Source organism: Myxocyprinus asiaticus, chromosome 5, assembly GCF_019703515.2.
Source record: "Myxocyprinus asiaticus isolate MX2 ecotype Aquarium Trade chromosome 5, UBuf_Myxa_2, whole genome shotgun sequence".
NCBI lineage: Eukaryota > Metazoa > Chordata > Actinopteri > Cypriniformes > Catostomidae > Myxocyprinus > Myxocyprinus asiaticus.
Window position 1 is genome coordinate 20,473,924 of NC_059348.1, and position 22,267 is coordinate 20,496,190.

General features: G+C 37.6%; 1 protein-coding gene across 19 annotated transcripts in view; it reads right to left on the minus strand.

The window, feature by feature from the left end:
- The window catches only part of LOC127441476 (discs large homolog 1-like protein), a 151,817-nt gene extending 144,976 nt beyond the window's left edge, over positions 1 to 6,841 (minus strand). For 5 of the 19 annotated variants that reach the window (XM_051698957.1, XM_051698955.1, XM_051698949.1 and 2 more), the window contains exons 1-2: positions 6,219 to 6,839; positions 5,132 to 5,263 (exon numbers count right to left, since the gene is read on the minus strand). In XM_051698957.1, the coding sequence (XP_051554917.1) occupies positions 5,132 to 5,263; positions 6,219 to 6,237 (151 nt within the window). In that variant the 5' untranslated portion in view covers positions 6,238 to 6,839. Of the gene's footprint in view, positions 1 to 5,131; positions 5,264 to 6,218 lie in introns of all 19 variants that reach the window. The other 14 variants (XM_051698963.1, XM_051698962.1, XM_051698959.1 and 11 more) reach the window with 6 other exon arrangements.
- Positions 6,842 to 22,267: the final 15,426 nt, after the last annotated feature.

The following is a 22,267-nucleotide window of genomic DNA, read 5'->3' on the forward strand; positions in this document are numbered from 1 at the left end:
GGATTGACCGCATAGAATCAGTCTGTATGTGTAAAAACAAATAATAAATATTCGTAAATATTTTCCAGAAATAATCCGATGTACATTGTTCCGTCTACCCTTTTGTTGTACTCACACTTTTGGCACGACTTTGTCACTTAAGAGTTTTGCAAGTGCGAAGGGGAAGACTGGTCTAACCGCTTCTTGTAACCAATCAAATGTCGTTTTCATTGACAAGTTTACTCTGACCTGACTGGTTAAATAACATGATAGACAGCTTCTTTAGATGGGATGGGATTGACGGAATAGAATAGAATAGAATGTCTACTTTTTTTTTCTAGCTTGTGTTCTCTGATCCAAGCAAATTACATTCTATCCATCCATCCAAATTTTTTAAATTTGTATCCCCTTTTCTCCCCAATTTGGAATGCCCAATTCCCACTACTTAGTAGGTCATCATGGTGGCATGGTTACTCACTTCAATCCGATGGTGGAGGAAAATTCTCAGTTGCCTCTGCTTCTAAGACAGTCAATCCGTGCATCTTATCACGTGGGTCGTTGTGCATGACACCACAGAGACTCCCAGCATGCGGAGGCTAATGCTACTCTCCACGATCCACGCACAATTTACAACGCACCCCATTGAGAGCAAGAACCACTAATCGCGACCACGAGGAGGTTACCCCATGTGACTCTACCCTCCCTAGCAACCGGGCCAATTTGGTTGCTTAGGAGACCTGGCTGGAGTCACTCAGCACACCCTGCATTCGAACTCGTGACTCCAGGGGTGGTAGTCAGCATCAATCCTCGCTGAACTACCCAGGCCACCCCCCAAAAGAACTTGTTTAAATATTGTTTTTTTTTTTTTACTGGTTTTAATATTTAAAATTTATATTTAGGAGAGGATACCGTTCTGCCCGAGGAATGACGTTCAGCCATCTATCTGTCACTTTATTTAAAGATGATGTATTTGACTTTTTATTGTTAAAATACATTCTTCTATCTCAGCTTAATATGCAAAGACCACTAGTAAGTCATTCATATGTTAATTTTCTTGAAAACTGTGTCTGTGACGCTATAAAAATTCCTCTGTTTGTTTTGAGGGGCCTGCTTAGACCCCACCCACTAATATACAACACCATGGTTTTAATTTGGTCAATAACTGGCCAATAAATAACAGCAGGCGATACATCGGTGCATCCCTAGATATTCTGCAGCTTTTTTTCCCTTACTGAAATATTTTATTTAATATTAGACTGTAATTATAATAATTATAATTTTGATCATGTTTCAATGAAAAATTCCAATTTAGTTTCTCAGCCCTGCTGACAGCCCTACCTTAAAGTTTAAGTGTCTTTACAATCTCTTCACAATTAAAGTTTAACAAGATAGTCTATCGAACAGATAAAAACAACAAAACAAATGAATGTCTAATGAACAGCCAGCAATAAGATAAATAATCTGTGCACCAGACTGTTTATAATCATTAATTATTTATCATTCCTAGTAATGAACCGAACAAATGTCCTTGTGCAAATACGTTAATGAGAACCCAGTGGCAGACTGTTAAATGAAATTATAGTGAATTCATAAAAGAATATCAAAATATGAAGACCTGTAACTGAATTAATCTCCTTAAATCTCCATAAATCTGTGATATTCCACAGCACCAGAGTCGAGCCCTCCCCACTGAGTCAGTCAAAACAGAGGCGTAACTATCTGCCGATTCCCAGGTTTCACCAAGTCTCATGTTCACTCTTCTCCCTCCGAAATGAGGTCTGTGGTAATGTAGTCCTTAAACTGAGTGCTGTATTGATGTCTGGTTAACAGACCTCCATAGCCACAAGATAGTATTTCTGCATTTCACAGTGCATGCCAGTTCTCTTTACTCGATACATGTCTTCATTATCTGATGGCTCACTTACAGAAAATCAATAAACGGATTTTGATGATCAATTTTAGAGATTACAGAATCAGATCATTTACAGAACCACAATCAGCCAAATGAAAAAAATCACGAAAAGAAATTATTATTGCTCATTTTACCTTTTTGTTTGGCTGGCCTGCAATATGCTTTAGGGGAAGCTTCCAATCTGCTTGAGGAAGTCATTTCTATCCACTATATTTTCTGTTCGAAGCAGGACTGCTGAATAAAGATTAGGAAAAGAAACTGGACTGCCTGTGTGATCTCTAATTCACAAGCACTCCACTTTTTATTAAGCAATCAAAGCTTTTAAAAGAAGGTTCTTCTGTGTGTGTGTGTGTGTGTGTGTGTGTGTGTGTGTGTGTGTGTGTGTGTGTGTGTGTGTGTGTGTGAGAATATAAACCCTTACCTTATCTAATTTATTTAAATGTAATTTCAACTTCCCCCTACTCAGGGTCTCATTTTCAGAACAAAGGTTCTGAAAGGGTAAAAAAATGGTCTATCTTTTGACTCACATTTTGCATGCAGGTGGACCTGGCCTGCTCTGGTTCACTCTTGTTCTCTGGTGTCCTGGGAAGAATCTTAAGGCTCTAATCATTGAAAGACAAGCACAGGGTCCACAGTGCTGCTCTCTCAGAGAAACCACCATAAATAATCAGCATTCGGATTAGGACTGGGGTAATCATGTCAACAGACGGATTATATTTTGTTTGTCCTTTAGAATACATATCTGAGGAAGAGTCCAATTGAAAACCGTCACCCAATTGCATTTTTCATTAGTGGCACTCCTAAGAACATGTGTGCATGTTGGACACACATGAGCAAAGAGGTTTTTGTGCATGTGAACACATGAGGGAGAGTCTGCACTTCACGTGCATCATACATGAAATTATCCAGCAAAGTTGAGCACACCGATTCATCACGGCAGCTTAGAGTAAGATTTCTGAGATATAGAACAGAATGAGAAGAAAATGTTGAGAAAATGCTGGAGACAGACATACCATTACTCTTTAACGCTCCAGCCTGGACAACGAATGCAAATATTTACAGCTTGTGGTCTTTTAATAATGGCTTAAAATGTTTGTAATGTTTCTCCAAGGCATAAGTGTTTTGTAGTGTTTAGACATTGCTTGGGGTTTTCAAACTGAGCTCTAAATGATGCAAGACACATGACTAAAATTTATCCACAAAGAGGAAGTTGACCAGTCTGTCATAAAGCATGTGATCATGTCAGTAGACAAACACAAAACACAAGTACCCAAGCATCCTTCAGTCATCACTCTTTTTTCCCCTCGGTCACTCCAGCTATAAAAACTATTTAAATAAAAAAAAAAAGAATGGCAAGCAGAGACTAGAGTTATTACAGGAAGCCTCCACACCTTTGGGTTCAAACAAGGGGAGTCACTGGCACACAGCCAGTCTAAACCCTGAGAAACTCAAACAGGCTATTCAACATTCCTTGTGGTTGCTTTTCTTTGCCGAGTTTGTCAACGGCAAGGCTAAGAGAAGGAACATTACATTGCTGTTCCTCTGAATAAACTACTTGATCATATCATACAGATACAATAAGCCCTTTATGTGCAAGAGCATCATCTAAAATTATGATTTAACACTCTAAAAAATGGTGAATAACACAGTTTAAAAGTATGAATACTGCTTTAAAATACTGGGTTCAAATGGTACCTTTTATAAATATGGAATAAATACTCTTTATATATTATGTGAATGAACAGGAAAAACTATAAAGGTCTAAAAAGTTAAATGCTTTAATATCATGGTCACCTACATACAAGCGAGTTCTCGCCCATCTGAAAACTATAGCAATGGTCATTAAATGACAGTACGGTTTGAGTAACACGTAGCTCTGATTGGCTTTTACTACCTAACACCTCAGTGCAATGACAAGCGACTCTCACCAAACATTAGGAGGGAATATGATACAGGCTTCCCATACTGAATGAAGCAAGCCCTTCATGAATGAAGGCCAGACCTGAATATTTCTTATAGACCTGACAACAAAGTCATTTTTCTTCTGCTGTAAACTTAGAGATAGTTCAGCCCAAAATGAAAATTCAGTAATTGTTTACTCAACCCTGTGTTGTTACAACCCCATATGACTTTCTTTTTTTTTCTTAACACAAAGAGAGAAATTGTGAAAAATGTGTGCTTTACATTTAGGAGAGGAGAGATATCGTTTGTCATTTGTTGGATGGACAAATGAATGGACGTCCTTCCATTCATTCGTCCATAGATAGTATTCATCCATAGACAGTATAATTTTTAGTACATGCAATGCAACTCATCATAGGTTAAAGAAATAGTTCACTCAAAAATGTCAATTCTCTCATCATTTACTCACCCTCAAGCCATCCCAGATGTATATGACTTTCTTTCTTCTGTAGAACACAAATGAAGATTTTTAGAAGAATATTTCAGCTCTGTAGGTCCTTACAATGCAAATGAATGGTGACCAAAACTTTGAAGCTCCAAAATGCACGAAAAGGCAGCATAAACATTATCCATACAACTTCAGTGGTTTAATCCACGTGTTTTGAAGTGATCCAATCGGATTTGAGTCAGAATAGACCAAAGTACAACTCGTTTTTACACCATAAATCGTAACATCAGTGGTCTCCTTGGTAATCAAGATTTTAAGCTTGTTTACACTTCCTCAAGCCATCTAGTGCTATGCACATACGTCAAGCACTAGGAAGTGTAATCGAGCTTAAAATCCTGATTATGCCTAGAGACCGCAATGGCAAGATGTACAGTGAAAAGCAGTTATATTTTGGTCTGTTCTCACCGAAAATCGACTGGATCACTTTAGAAGACATGGATTTAAACACTGGAGTCATATGTATTACTTTTCTGCTGCCCTTTATGTGCTTTTTGGAGCTTTAAAGTTTGGTCACCATTCACTTGCACAGCTGAGATATTCTTCTAAAAATCTTCATATGTGTTCTGCAGAAGAAAGAAATACATACATGTTTGGGATGGCATGAAGGTGAGTAAATGATGAGAGAATTTAAATTTTTGAGTGAACTGTTTCTTTAACTTATGATGAGTTGCATTGCATGTACTAAAAAGTATACTGTCTATGGACGAATACTGTCTACTATCTATGGACGAATGAATGGATGGACAGTGCTGCTGGTCATGAACTCTATCACAGCATGACACAGTACTTTCATTATTACTAGGACAACACTGAATGACACAATGTGGTACCTATGAGCGCCTGGAAGAGGTTACTCTGGAAGATGTCAATGACTCTCTGGATGGAGTTTCTCAGCTGTTTGTCTTCAGTGTTACTGAGTTTTGACCGGTATTCCTCCAGCAGAAACAAAGCCCGCTCTGCATCTATGAGACCCAAAGTTTATATAATTTACTTATTTAAACTATACTGCAGAATACAGCTAAACATTCAATACTTGACAACTTATATACTTGAGTAGTTGGTCATTTGTAAACTCACTATGGAGTGAATATAGCATAAATGAGTTTTAAAATGGCATGGTTGACTAAGTGAGTTTGAATATGTACAGTACTGTGCAAAAGATTTAGGCACTTGTTTAGGCACTAGAAAAATGTTGCATAGTGAGGATGTCTTCAAAAATAACGCCATAAATAGTTTTCATTGATCAGTTATGTCATGCAAAGTCCAGTAAACATAAAAAAGCCAAGTCAATATTTGGTGTGACAACCTTTGCCTTTAAAACAGCCCCAATTCTCCTAGATACACCTGGACACAGTTTTTCTTGGTTGTTGGCAGATAGGATGTTCCAAGCTTCTTGGAGAATTCGCCACAGTTCTTCTATCTATTTAGGCTGTCTCAATTGCTTCTGTCTCTATATGTAATCTCAGACTGACACAAAGTTCAGTGGGGGGTTTTGTGGGGGCCATGACATCTGTTGCAGGGCTCCTTGTTCTTCTATTCTAATCTTTTCTATTTGCAATAGTAATGTTTGGGAGTATAAAATGTATTTTTCCTATTGACACACTAAAGCTAAACATATAAATAAGCATCTTAAGAAAAATGCTTTTTTGAAACATCTTAAGTGCCTAAGACTTTTGCACAGTACTGTATATTGTGCTGACGAACAAAACTCAAAATTTATAGCACCCATTTCCAACAACAGGACTTTATGAGAGAAAACAGGAAGGTTAGACATATCACAATATTTTACAGTCTGAAAATGTTCATCTAAGCCTCAAATACCGGCAGCAGTGTAAAAGCATATAAAGTCAGTTCGAAGTTAACCAGGATTATGAGTTTTAATAAGTCTTGTTTAGAGTTAGAGATATAAAATCTCACCTTTTTTCCTGACTGGCATGTTTCGGTTGGGCTCGTGCACGAGAAGCAATCCAGCTGAGCTCGCGTTACAAATGAACAACACACGCGATAATAAAGCACTCCTCTTCCCCACACGAGTCCGTCCAAAGTGTCAAGGCGGGGTAACTTAGACGCAGTTGGCATACAACTCAAATGTTTATCCAGTAAACATGAGGAAGGTTCGGGCTGATATGAAAACAAGCCGTAGGGTTTTTGAGTCGAGCGCGAGCCACTGCTGCACTTCTTCAACCTGACAGTCGCGCGTTACCACGATATTGAGCTTTACTCCGCTGACAGCCGAGCACTTCCATTCAAAAGATACAGAGACACTGGAATTCAGCCTCCGCCGCCAATCTGCTCCGCGGCTGCAGGGGAAACTGAACATATGTCGCCGCCAGACTTCCAAAAAAAACTCCCCAAAAAGCAAATAAACACCTCACTGGCACGCGCTTGCAAGGGCTGCAAGTGAACTAAACCGATTCAAATCCTAGCGTCCGCAGTTTGGCTCGTTCTTCTCCTTCGGAGCAAATGGGACTGTTTTCCTAAACGTCAAACTTCTTTCGTTATCTCCTCCTCTTTTTTTTTCTTCCTATGTGTCAGAAATTCCAAACTTTCCTCCAAAATGGCGTCCCAGGGTTGGAAGAATGTCACGTGATTCCAGACCCTACCCTTGACCGCCCAATCATGGGACTGAGCTACCTTTCAGATCAGGGTTGGGAAGGTGAGATTTGACACTTTCTTAAAGGAGACTCACTGACAGGCTCCATATGAGGATATAAGCTGTTTAAATTCAACAGATGTATTAAGAGCATAATAGACTCATGCTGTGTGCATTTTAGTATGTTTATGGTCCAAACGAAAGGTTCACTTATCCGTTTGAATACACCAGTTCTGAGTTAGCAATCCACTACCAAGAATTTGTAGTAGCTGTTGGTGTGTAAACTCAACTGAGGGAGCATTATGTAAAGCCACAAAGAACCTGATCTTGAGATGTGGCTGTGCAAAGTTCTCTGTGTTAATCCAGGCGTTTAAAGTGAAAGTTCACCCAAAAATGAAATTTCTCTCATCATTTACTCACCCTCATCCCATCCAAGATGTGTATGAACACAAATGAAGATTTTTAGAAGAATATCTTTGATCTGTTGGTCCATACAATGCAAGTGAATGGTGACCAAAACTTTGAAGCTCCAAAAAGTACATAAAGGCAGCATAAAAGTAATCCATACGACTCCAGTGGTTTAATCCATGTCTTCTGAAGCGACATGATAGGTGTGGGTGAGAAACAGGTAAATATTTAAGTCTTTTTTTATTATAAATCTGCACTTTCGACCAGCCCTCCTATACACATTCACGAGAGGTCTTCGTGCATATCGCCATCTACTGGGCTGTTGTGCAAAAATTATTTATTAATTATTTTCCTTTCCTTTATCCCACCCTTTTTTTTCTCCTCCCTGCCACAAAGAATGCAAATCGCCAAAAAACAAAATAAGAAGAAATCGGTCTTCTTGCTAACACACATACGAGGGCTGTTTGAAAGTGGAGATTTTCACACCTATCATATCGCTTCTGAAGATATTGATTTGTCCACTGGAGTTGTTTGTTGGAGTTGTTCCCTTTTGTGCTGCCTTTATGTGCTTTTTTTGAGCTTCAAAGTTCTGGCCACCATTCACTTGCTTTGTATGGACCTACAGAGCTAAGATATTTTTCTAAACTGTGTTCTGCAGAAGAAAGAAAGTCATACACATCTGGGATGGCATGAGGGTGAGTCAATGATGAGAGAATTTTCATTTTTGGGTGAACTATCCCTTTACTGGTCAACCCTATAGTGGAACTATTTTAAAGTAGATGGAGCAGCCATGTGGCATTGCAACACAGATTTGTGATTCTGTGGTTTTCATGATGATGGTGGTTTTTAATGGTTAGGTATTCACTGAAGTGCCACATTTTTGAAGGTAATTTGGCTGCACTAATGCAGATATTTTGGTGTTTATTTCACTAGTACAAATATATATGTAAAACAGAAAATTGCATAAACTCTAAATTACATTTTAGTAATATTATCATCAGCTGAAACATTGGTATAAATTATGAAAATTGAATGCATTGATTTCCAAATAGTGCAACTAAGCATAAAAAAATACATTTATATATCGACTGTGAAACAACCTGAATCAGTTAAAACAAAAACATTCTCTGTGTGCTTTCTGTGTCTCTCAATCCCAGAAAGTACAATCAAGGTTGTCTGACACCACAAGCATTGGATGAATCATCTTTGCACAGAACATGCCCAATAGAAGACACAATCATGCCTTTCACTGCTAATATTTATCGACACAAACAACCAAAGCAGTGGCCCAGATTAGAAAGTAGTCGTGTTAAAAGAGGATTTTATTTTTAGATGGTCATGTTTTATGAATGACCCTCTCTGATCTTGGAGTGGCTACCTCCTCCTTGCCACAGTTTACAAGAGCAGTCAGGTTTTCATTGTATCTTAAGAACATTGCTCATAGCCCTGTATTAGTCCTGGGGAAAGACATAGCCTACACATTTCCTTTTATATGGTAGGAATGGTTTCGGGAGGCAAGCTTTTTTTTGTTGTTGTTGTTGTTCTTATTTGTTTGAATGGATATACTGTATAAAGTGGCAACCTAAAATTGTTCTTAAAGAGCTATTTCTACTTGACCTAACCTTTTGAAAATACTTTTGCTAGTGTTATCTAATGTAGTTGGGTTGATTCAGTCATGTTAAATAATATTTAGACCAGTTAACTGTAGATGTTACCACATGAAGCACATTTTACAGTAATTTGTTTTTTACAGTGAAGCTGTACCTCAAAATGAACATTCTGTCCTCATTTACTCACCCTCATATTGTTCTAAACCCTGACATTCCTTCATCCGTGGAACACAAAAAGAGATGAAAGGCAAAATGACAACCTCAGTCACCATTTACTTTCATTGTATTAAAAAAGGTTAAATGAAAGTGAATGGCGACTGACACTAACATACTGCCTAACATCTCCTTTTGTGTTCCACAGAGTCATACGGGTTTGGAACAACATGAGGGTGAGTAAATGAGGACAGAATTTTCATATTTGGGAGAAAATGAACTCCACAGATGTAATCAACGTGTCTTAACATTTGTAACTGGGCACATTCCCTGTGACAGAATGTGGATCTGTAAGCAATATGACATTGGCGCTTCCCAGCACATGTCCATCCCGTCTGGCTCCCTCATACTACACAGTGATTATAGCAGCTGTTTTTTGCTGTCATCTCTGGACAAATTGCTCACAATTAATCTTGGCATAAATCAGGATTTTGGCAGCAGTGTTGGTGAGCATAGTGACATGAAATTTTGTCAACAGCAAGGGAAATAACATTCAAATGGTGCAGCAACAGTGTTATCAGAAGTGACATTTCAGAAGTAGCAAACAGGTTTTCCTAATGGTAAAACTAGCTGTTTACTGAAATCATTATAACCAATATTGCCAATGTTATTATTATCAGTCTTTCTGGGATTATGGTAATCTTACAACAGTGTGGTATGTTATTTTAATTTATTCCCTTAATGTGATGACAGCCTATTAAACAAATCACAGCCTGTAAACATGTTAATTCTTTGGCATCATTTCAATGGGCTGTCAGGATGCCAGGACTTCCTGAAGTCAGGATGCCAGCCTGTCTTCCATTTGTTCTGCACCTCAATACATAAGAGGTAGTCCCTCTTCAATGTGAGAAATGTCAGTAGTACGGGAAAGACATTGACATCTCCACATTACAAAGATTAACTGCAAAGTATCAGAATACCATCTGTAAGAATCATACTGTTTCCTGCAGGTAGATAGGTGGTCTGACTTCGAATCAGTGTGTGAGGATGGAAAGACTTCCTTGTAATCTATTCAAGCCCCTTGGTCATATCTATGATTAGATGATAAGGGAAGGGGCTCAGAGTGTTTGTGAATGGCCAGATGGCACCCTGCAAATCCCACTTTACATCACAAAATAAGTCTGTTAATGTAATCTCCCACAGTAGTATTAATACACAAGACAGTAAGTTTTATCCACATCCCAGCAGGCCCAAGAGCGCACTAGGGAGACAGTAACACGCATTGTGCATCAGTGTGTGCACACGAAGCAGAATAATTGAAGTGGATGGGTTGTTGTGCCAAGCGGCACCATTCTGCAATGTGTACCAAACTGTGCGCTTGAAAACCAAAAAAATATACATCTTCGAATAGGGTTCATCTTAGACAATAAACAAAATGTTTAATGTGGATGGTGACGAGAGTCCAAGGAAGACTGCTATGTACATGGGTGTCAAACATACATAAAATGGAATATGTGTTTGTTGTGTTAATCAAATGTATTAGAGAAGCTATATTGGGATTTTAATCAGTATTTTTTGTCATTGATGCATCTAAAGCATTTGTGCACATGGCAGTGGGTATGATATGAAGATGTTAGCAGATTTCAATTAGGCAGGATACATTTTCAATTCTCAATTGAATGCCTTTTTTGAGCTTAACATATAACATAAAAATGTCAAGTGCAGTGAAAACAGACCTTGATCTAGACTTTGCATTATTTAATCAAAAGCTTGATTTCAGTAGACTTGTGATTGGAAATTGAGTATGTGATAGGCACTAACAGAGGAACATGAATAAACTTATCCAGGCAATACAAAACAGTATCCATTAATTATATATTTTTTTACAAGCAGCCATGAAGATTGTTTCCCTAGATTTTAATACTTTAATGTCAACCATCCATACTCCTTTGCATGAAGAATGACAAGTCATTATTAGAAATGTCTCAATGTGCAAAAAAGATACCTAAATCCTTTCTCTGATTTCACAGATAATCTTACATTAATGCCAGCTTCAATGTCAATATCTGTCATCTGGCATTATGTAATACTGATAAACTGACTCAGACTTTCTCAAAGATGGATGTCATGTTTTACTCAGAGTTTTTATTATACATTGGAATAGATCCGTCAGATGTCATACACTACAAACCAGGGATTAAAAACTGTTCAAGGAATGAAAACGAACGAAATTCTTTGCAGAACATAACTGTAAACTGGATCAAAGTGATTTTCAATTGTTCCAGAGTGAAAACTTTTTTTTTAAATGCTATAACCGGTTCATTTTGTTCTGATATTTTTTCATGAAACCAAAGGCCAAAGGGTTTATCACAGTACATTTTTGGAACTACAAATTTGTGTTGCCTGAAAAAATGAAACGTGTGCTTTGATCCTGAAGGAAAGCTCTTCATCACACATTTCTTTGCCTAATTGCCCATTCTGTGATTGAAGATCTTTTTAACAACTACGTTTAATTACTACATTTACTGTACATGCACAGCTAATCCAGATACAAGGAAATATTATTAGAGGTAAAAAGTACATTGCTCAGTTGTTTCCAAGTCTTCACTGAATTATTTTAAGATATGATGTATTCATACAGATTTGATGCTGTGGGGTTTTGACTGAGAAGCAGATCTGTAATTAAAATTATACTGAACTGTTAATTAACTGCATGTTATGATTTCTATGCTGATAAATCCACCACACAGGAAACATTTTAATTGTTTATTTTTGCATATTTTTGTGAGGCAGGTGGTTTATACTGGGCTTGTTTTTCCAGACGAGGTTTCTCTTGCAAGATCTGGCAACACTACAACTGGTATTTCACCCACCCCTTAGCGCAGAGTACTGTCATTTTAAAAAGAACATTATTAAACATTCTTTTATTTTGTTCTAACCGGTTACCTTTTGGAAAGGAGGGTGTGAAACTTCCAGACTGGAACGAAAAAAATACTGTTTTTGCTCAGAAAGTACCAAAATGAAAAACATTTCATTTTTAGTCCCTGCTATAAACTGCCAATTGTATATATATATATATATATATATATATATATATATATATAAATAAATTGTATATATATATATATACATAAATAAATAAATATATATATATATATATATATATATATATATATATATATATATATATATATATATATATATAGTAGTGGTTTTGTGTGAATTCTGCATATCAACTGACATTTGTAACCATTAAATGTACTAATTTACAGCAGTTAATGGAATGATCCTTAACCCTTTAATGCATACCTCGGGTCTTTAGTGACCCTGGACCTCATTCCAGCCCCTGTACCTCATCCATTTTTTAGAGTTATGCACACACCTCTTTAGCATTCATCAACCTTTCTCTTCTGAATAGTGTAAAAAAAAAAAAAAAAGAAAGAAAAAAGGCAAAAGGCAAAACTGCAAAAAAACAAAAAAAACAAATGATAACTGCTAAAGTGGAGAGGGTCATTAAAGACCTGAGATATGTAATATTGCCACTTTTTTCCCCTTCTATAAATCATATTTTCATGATTATTTCATATCTATATAAGTTTACAGGACATCTGTTTCTTCATTTATTGTAAGACAAATGAATATATATTCATACAAAGGGCTACTATACAGTGTTGGGTAAGTCACTGTCAATTACTAACTACTAATTACATCTTCTACAGTGTAATTAGATTACTAATTACTCTGTCTGAAATGTAATTGCATTACTTATTACTAATTACTTTCTAAAACCCTTATCAACCTCAACCAGATGAAAAATACAAGGATAGACATGAAACTGTGTTTTTAATTCTTTTAAATAAATCATATAAAATCAAATCAATTATTCATGAACTGGCCAAAGAATTTAAGGGGGTATCATTAAATTAGAAAACATATTTTAACATTAGACGTTAAATTTCTATTTTAAATTCACTATTGTTTTATATAAAATTGTTCTATAATCTATACAGTTTTTAATGCAATTACATCAGAAGTAAATGTAATTTAAAGAGCCCCTATTATGGTTTTTCAAATATTACCTTTCATGTAGTGTGTTATATAGCTGTTTGTGAATGTAAAAAAGTCTGCAAAGTTTCAAAAATCAAAGTGCACGACAAATGGAGTTACTGACTCCCAAAAGAAAGAACCGATTCTGAACACCTGAAACGAGTCGTTAATAATTCCAGACTTACTTCCTGTACTAACCTACATAATTTGGTTAAAAAAACCCACCTCTGGTCTTCATTGGCTGCTCGCGAACAGCTTTGACCCATCCTCAATCACTACACTAAGCAGTAGATCAATCACAACAGACTGGGATATCTGACCAATCAGAGCAGAGCAGGCTCTCTGAAAGGAGGAGTTTAGAATGAATCCTTTGAACGGATCATTGAACGAGTCGTTTTTGACACTTTTGCAATTTAAATTATGAGCAAATTAAAGTGTTTTTTGACCTTGGATGCATGTAAACTTTAAAACAAAATTAGGCACATTTAAAAACCATAATAGGTGCTCTTTAAATTACTAAAAATTAAGAGTAATCCCTTACTTTACTTTATCAATAAAAAATGTATTTAATTACAGTAATTAATTACTTAGTAATGTACTATATCACCTTGATTATCTGTGAGACAGTGGTGAATTATCAGTATCCCTTACGCGTGTGACACTATCTGGGCATTTTGTAGACCTGTTTGTGATAGATATACGTGCTGGGTCACTAAAGACCCAAGGGATGTAATAATGTTTGGCAAAACACCCATGCATTTAAGAGTTAATCGGAACATATTCTAAGCTGTGTATATACAGTAACTTCTAATTCTTCAACTTCTTCTTGTATCAGTTAGTTACATAGTGAATCCAATGTCATGAAGTTTTCTCACTGGGACTTTAGCTCAAGTATGATGCGAAATAAATGGACTTCTGTGATATCACACAAGTGCTACATAAATGAAATTCTCTGAATGAACAGTAAAAGAAGGCCATATCACTGATTGTTTCATGTGGACGTATGCCAGTTGACATTTTTAGAAGATTGGAAATTATGAGACACTCATATTAAATTGTCCTAAATGTTTGTCTGGGAAATAATTAATTATTGTGAGCGACAAGCCTGTCTTTATTGCAGCGTAATCTGAGCACAACTGATTCAGCTCTTGATTTGAACAAATCCCAGCGGCGGTCAGATAATGGTTTGAATTAGCTTCTTTGACCTCAGGGATTAATTCCAGAATAACAGAGAACACAACAATAGGGCAGATATACAGTATGTGTGAAAATAAAGATAAACCAATGCTGTAAAACAGACTGTGCAATTGTGGATTAAATATGAGCTCTATACATATGAGTGTCTACACCATTGAGGACACATTTGTAAAAAGGAAGGCATGTTCTTAGCAGACATTTTGCCCTAGAAAAGTAAACTGGGTCTATTACACAGTGTGACTACGTTAAAAAGCTATTGTAAGAGATTAGATCCATTTCTGGCACAGTGTGTTCACTCACTCTCTTGCGTCAGTTTCATTGTCCATCATGATTATGGGTCAGTGCTGTCTAATAGCTTCTGTTTTGTTTTTTACTTTAGATTCACACTGGCCATTTTTACTGCCAAGAAATTAATTACTTTCTGTGGCTTATCAATATTGCATACTTTATAATACATGTACTCTACTGAGAATACTGTATGTTCTCTTAATACTCATAAAATAGATGTTCTAAAATATAGTGCATGTTCTCTTCTCAGAAGAAGTCATTCCATATGGAACGTAAGGATTAGGAAAATCAGACTCTATTCAGTCTTCTTATATAATACTTTATAATACATATATATTAAAATCTGCATTTTCAGAAAACTTCATTTCTGAATATATGGATTCAAACACTGGAGTCGTATGGATTACTTTTATGATGCCTTTATGTGCTTTTTGAAGTGTCAAAATTCTGGCACCCATTCACTTGTATTTTTTGGACCTACAGAGAGGAGATAGTCTTCTTAAAATGATAATTTGTGTTCTGCAGAAGAAATAAAGTCATACACATCTGGGCATGAGGGTGAGTAAATGATGAGAGAATTTTCATTTTTGGGTGAACTTTCCCTTTAAGTCATTTTTCGTAAAAATCTTGACATCTGTTGCATGTTCATAAACACTATGAGAGAAGCTTAGCACAGTAAGTGAAGCCTACTCACAGTGGCTTGATTGTTCTCTTGTGATGTTTAGCCCTAAAAACAAAGACATAAAGTCAAACAGGTTTGGAACAACATGAGGGTGAGTAAATTATAACAGAATTTTCATTTTTGGGTGAACTATTCCTTTAAATTCACAGGGCTCAGGACAAATTTTTTATGGGTGGAAACCTCTTGTCAAAGGGCCCAGGACAATGTTCTTGGTTTTCCTCCCTGAAGTAGGCCCTAGTTGTGAATAAACTCATTTAGACTTTCAGAGCAAGTCATCCTGAATATTTTCTAGTGTCTGAAAGACTTTTGCAATACAATGTAAAGATAAAGACTTTATTTATTTACTGTACATTTAAATGCTTGGTTAGGGTATAAAAAGGGTGCCACATTCCTGTGGAAAGTCTATTCTGTGCCTTAGACTTTCCACTGAGCTCAGTGCATATATAGAAGTCTAGCCACAACACACTAATCCAACCAGAAAGGCAGAGCAAATCCTAATGCGGGTCTCTGTCCTTTAGATACATGTGTGTGCGCGTGTGTTTTGGGCATTGACCAGGCCTGTGCAACTACAACCACATCCCACGTGAGGAAAAAGAGGCCTTGTGCCAGTGAAGCCAGTGAATGAGTGCTGGTCAGTTTCCTCTAATGGAAGGCATAGAGAGCCCTGGTGTCTGGTTGCTGTTGAGAAATAGTGAATGGAGGACAGGGAGCAGGGAGCAGCGCCAGAGAGCCTCCTTGGTACCAGGCTGTACAAAAGCTTCCTCTGTTCTAGAGAGGGATCTGTAAGGGATGGGCCCATTGTATGAATGTGAGTGTGTGTTAAAGTGTGAGTGCTTTGGTTGATAAGCAAGTTTTCCTTGTAGTTTCTAAACAATGTTAATCCAAATCCATTTCACACTACACCAAGGCAAAATGTGCATATTTTGCATACACCAATCCCAATCAATGTTAAATCTGAGAACGCACTGTAACGTTGTTGGCTGCTGACAATGATGGCAATGACGAAGACGACGATGAGATGAAGAACCCAAGTGCAGTTTATTTACAAAGTGAGAACCAATAACCCTGACTACATGTGAACTAAACTAAACATAAACATAAACATGGCTTGACTTAAACATGGCTTGACTTAAACATCTACAATCACATCCAATACTTGACAACCAGACAATGAACACATGAGGGCTTAAATACAAGACATGGGAGAACATAAACCAATGAACAAACAGAACTGATAACAAGATAATTAAACAATAAACCAAAGAAAACATGACACATGAACATGGAGGGAAAACAAGACATCACATGACTAGGGAACAGGAACTAAACTTCTCAAAATAAAAGACATGAATCAACAAAATACACCTGACACGCACTTTGCTGACACATAACGTGCATTTTTTAATCAACATCACAAGTACAAATAATCTATGTACTCTCTCAATTAATATGAGGTCATGAAAGCTGAATGCATAATAATAATTATGAAAGAATTAGCAAGATGCTGTTTAAAATTGTTTTCAAAGTCAACTACCCACTTAAAGAGACATGAATATGGACTGGCCCTTGAATTCCTACTTTACAGTCCTGACAACAGCAGCACAGTATTGTGGGAGAAAACATCAGGCCTGTTTCTCAAACAGAGCCCCTTTGCGTGACCTCGGTAATGTGATCTAATGGGGAGAATTTGGGGTGGGCCCCTCTGAGAGAAGCCCCTGAACAGTAAACACTCAAGGCCCCAGCACACTCATGGTGAAGTGGTTCTTCGTTCTTCCCTCAGAGCCAAAAAGATGTTTGAAACAGCTGAGCAATACTGTTTGTGAACATTCAGACAGAGGTGGAAAGTTATGAATTACAACAACTCTTGTTACAGTACTTTTCACATTTTTCTACTTTTTTAAGTATAAATAAATAATAGTACTAAAAATGAAGTATTCAACTTCACTACAGTTATTTTTCACCACAGTTACAAAGTACAAAAAAATACATAATATTTCTGAATTTTTGGGAAAAAGAAAGATACAAGAGCTAGATCTGTTTATAAACTAAAACATGCTGTGCGCGGCACAGCGGAAGCCTGCAGGGCACTTGCATAAACTGCCGCCTGTGTCCTCTCTTATCTAGCTTCTTTGAGACTTTCTGCCTTGTCACTATACAAGAACTGTAATACTGTGATTTTCTGCATATTTCATTTTTATTCTAGAAAGGAGCCGTTCATCCAGGTACAAGGGAACCGTCTTAACACGCTTAACCACTGATCTAACTTTACTTGTTTTTAAGGTAGGCAATATTAAACTGTGTCAAACACTAACACAATGTTGTTTGACATATATGTGGGGATATCTTGTTTACTTGCTACTATATGTCTCAAACAATCTTTTAAATACACTATATTGCCAAAAGTATTCACTCACCCATCCAAATAATTGAATTCAGGTGTTCCAATCACTTCCATGGCCACAGGTATATAAAATGAAGCACCTAGGCATGCAGACTGCTTCTACAAACATTTGTGAAAGAATGGGCCGCTCTCAGGAGCTCAGTGAATTCCAGCGTGGTACTGTGATAGGATGCCACCTGTGCAACAAGTCCAGTCGTGAAATTTCTTCGCTACTAAATATTCCACAGTCAACTGTCAGTGGTATTATAACAAAGTGGAAGCGATTGGGAATGACAGCAACTCAGCCACGAAGTGGTAGGCCATGTAAAATGACAGCGCGGGGTCAGCGGATGCTGAGGCGCATAGTGCGCAGAGGTCGCCAACTTTCTGCAGAGTCAATTGCTACAGACCTCCAAAGTTCATGTGGCCTTCAGATTAGGTCAAGAACAGTGCATAGAGAGCTTCATGGAATGGGTTTCCATGGCCGAGCAGCTGCATCCAAGCCATACATCACCAAGTGCAATGCAAAGCGTCGGATGCAGTGGTGTAAAGCACGCAGCCACTGGACTCTAGAGCAGTGGAGACGCGTTCTCTGGAGTGACGAATCAGGCTTCTCCATCTGGCAATCTGATGGATGAGTCTGGGTTTGGCAGTTGCCAGGAGAACGGTACTTGTCTGACTGCATTGTGCCAAATGTGAAGTTTGGTGGAGGAGGGATTATGGTGTGGGGTTGTTTTTCAGGAGCTGGGCTTGGCCCCTTAGTTCCAGTGAAAGGAACTCTGAATGCTTCAGCATACCAAGAGATTTTGGACAATTCCATGCTCCCAACTTTGTGGGAACAGTTTGGGCATGGCCCCTTCCTGTTCCAACATGACTGCGCACCAGTCCACAAAGCAAGGTCCATAAAGACATGGATGAGCGAGTTTGGTGTGGAAGAACTTGACTGGCCTGCACAGAGTCCTGACCTCAACCCGATAGAGCACCTTTGGGATGAATTAGAGCAAAGACTGCGAGCCAGGCCTTCTCGTCCAACATCAGTGTCTGACCTCACAAATGCGCTTCTGGAAGAATGGTCAAAAATTCCCATAAACACACTCCTAAACCTTGTGGAAAGCCTTCCCAGAAGAGTTGAAGCTGTTATAGCTGCAAAGGGTGGGCCGACGTCATATTAAACCCTATGGATTAAGAATGGGATGTCACTTAAGTTCATATGCGTCTAAAGGCAGATGAGCGAATACTTTTGGCAATATAGTGTATCTTAGAATGGGTCGGCAACCTATGGCAAGCGTGCCAGCATTGGCACGTGGAGGGGTAATCACTGGCACGCCAGCAATGGCGAGAGAGGAGTAGACTATTTTATTTATATTAATTCGGCACCTGCATCCCAATCTACATCTTGATGTAATCCTTCCTCATGATCACGCAGCGTGATCATATCGCTTTAAAAGACATGGATTTAATCACTGGCGTCGTATGGATTACTGAATGGTTATGCTGCCTTTATGTGCTTTTTGGAGCTTCAAAGTTCTGGCCACCATTCACTTGCATTGAATGGACCAACAGAGCTGGGATATTCTTCTAAAAATCTTCGTCATTAAAAAAGTCATAAAAGTCAAAAAGTCATCTTCTGGAATAGTGTGTTCGTGTAGACTGATCTTCACTGGCTGACAAGAATTAGTTGTCGGCCTCAAGGTAGGTGGAGCTCCAGGTCAAACCTACCGATGACGTGGACCAATGGCAGTTAGAAGGTGTTTAGCAGCGGATCAGACATTTTCCTAAAAGTTTGCACTGGTGAACTGTTACGAATCATGAAACAAACTCAAAAACATCTTTTCTTTTCTTTTTTTTTGTCCCAGATTTTGCTCTAAATCACATCACACCCATTCATTCTTTGTTTCTCTGTTAAGGAAGTAATCTTGAACAGAGAGCACTGAACATGTCCATAGTTAATATAATGTAATAGTTAATGTTACTGTACCTAAACACTTAATACATCCACTCAAATGTATTTTTAGACCAGTTGGTTGCATGTATTCATAGTAATTGCATAGAAAAACAAAGTTAGTGCTGAGGAAAAACCCATATTGTTTTGTTTACATGTGCCACTTGATTTGATATTTTATAGTCTATGCAATGTGCCCAAGCCTTTTTGGGGGGTCACTATATCTTGTGATCACAATAAATTTACAATGTCATTTTTACTAATAAAAAGTGCTGCAATCCAGTATGATATGCTGCAACAAGACCCATTTTTTTTAAATAAAACAAATGGTAGAACCCTCAAGTCCAGATTTTGCTCTCATCTGACCTGCCTGTTTGAGCAGAACCAGTCAGTTGATGTAGCCTTTGGTTGTGCTAATCACATATTGCCTCCTTTTCTCCCATAGTGGAATTGATCCATTCATTGTGTATGTTCTCTTTTAAGCACTGCTGCCCAATCCATTGAAGTGTGCCTTTGAAGTCTCCCATTGATGATGGCAAATAAATTAACTTGAGCAGAATGGAAGCATCCTAATCCATTTCTAAAGCATTATTTTTATCTTAACAATAGCAAACCAGAAAAGTTTTGTTGTTTCTAAGTATCCCTATTAGTGTGGAACAGTGAGTAAACTTTATCCTTTCCATTCCATTATACTGGGTTTTAAACAGATGTGTCCTGGAATGGCCATAATGAATCAAAAGGTTTTACCTACTGATACCTATGAGCATTAAAGGAATAGTTCACCCAAAAAATGAAAAATCTCTCTTCCTTTACACCCTCAGGCCATCCCAGATGTGTATGACTTTCTTTGTGCAGAACACAAACGAATATTTTTAGAAGAATATCTCAGATCTGTTGTCCATACAATGGAAGTGAATGGTAGTCAGAACTTTGAAGCTCCAAAAATCTCATAAAGGCAGCATAAAAGTAATCCAAACAACTCCAGCAGTTAAATCCATGTCTTCAGAAGCAATATGATAGGTGTCATATTAAGTCCTTTAAATCTCCACTTTCATTTTCACTTCCATATTCTTCTTTTGTTTTTTGGCGATTCGCATTCATCGTTCATATTGCCACCTACTGGTCAGGGCTGGTCAAAGGTGGAGATTTATAGTAAAACAGAATTGAAATATTGATCTGTTTCTCACCAGCACCTATCATATCGCTTCTGAAGACATGGATTAAACCACTGGAGTTGAATAGATAATTTTTATGCTGCGTTTATGTGCTTTTTGGACCTTCAAAGTTTTGGTCACCATTCACTTGCATTGTAAGGACCTACAGAGCTGAGATCTTTTTCTAAAAATCTTAATTTGTGTTCTGCAGAAGAAAGAAAGTCACACACATCTGGGAAGCATGAGGGTGAGTAAATGATGAGAGAATTTTCATTTTTGAGTTAACTATTCCTTTAATGCTCATAGGTATCAGTAGGTAAAACCTATTGATTCCATTCCAGGCCACATCTGTTTAAAACCCAGTATAATGGAATGGAAAGGATAAAGTTGACTAACTGTTCCACACTAATAGGGATACTTAGATAAGTATGTACTTGTGTTTACATATATCAGGTCTTGTTTTCTACATTAGCAACCACAGGTGGGTGTAGTTACCCCTGTATCCTGGTGTCATGCCATGGTTTTCAGTTTAAAATATCTATAAACTATCAGCTCATTTACTTTGGTATTTGTGTAATCCTCTGACAAGACATTATCCTTTGAATGATCGGGTAGACTCTAAATTTGACAGTAGCATTAAATTGCTTTATAATAATTTAATCATCAAGCACATTATCATATTCTTAACAATAATCAATTACAACTGGAATTGGTAGTTGACAGAAGATATAAAACATTACTTTGACTATCAGTTGGCAGGATTACTTTACTAAGCAATGCATAAATGCCTTTTGCACACGTTATGAAGTAAATCCAAAATTAGCAGTAGGCAGAGAACTGCTACTAAATATAGTAGACATACAGCACTACGATGTGTGATGCTCAGGATCACCTGACAGTGCAAAGATGATTTACTAAACCCCTTTATCAGTTCCACGCAGTTCAGGTGGTCTTCAGTACTAGGTGCCACGGACAGTTCAAAATCCTCACTCGGCTCGAGATAAGCATAGACTCACAGGACAGGGAAGATTAATTTGGGTTGATTTTTGATCTGCAGAAGTTTTGATGGGATTTAAAGAGGCTGGTTTTTAGCTGCACCCTTCTCACTGCACCTCTTCATTTGCTAATGCAACCTTGGTAAAGTAATAATGGTGTATTTGTTGGTAGGTAGTGTGGGCTTGGCTGGGATGAGGCTCAGTTTTGATTGGATAATCTGGTTAGGAGAAAGGTATGAATCACTTTACAGCATATCAGAAAGTGAAGATATTTACACCCCTGGATCAGTTTGATCAAATATCAGCTGGCAAATGACCAAAAACAGACTATAGTAGCTTACACGCATCAAAAGTTACTTATGACTAGAAGCCATTACTGAACACTAAACAAATATAAAGATAAGTATGAAATGACAAGATTACAAGAGGTTTGTTCAGATCAGCATTAGGGTCTGGGAGCAATGGGAGTATTATTAGATTTAAAGCATGCTGCAACCACATTTTACCCATAATGCAC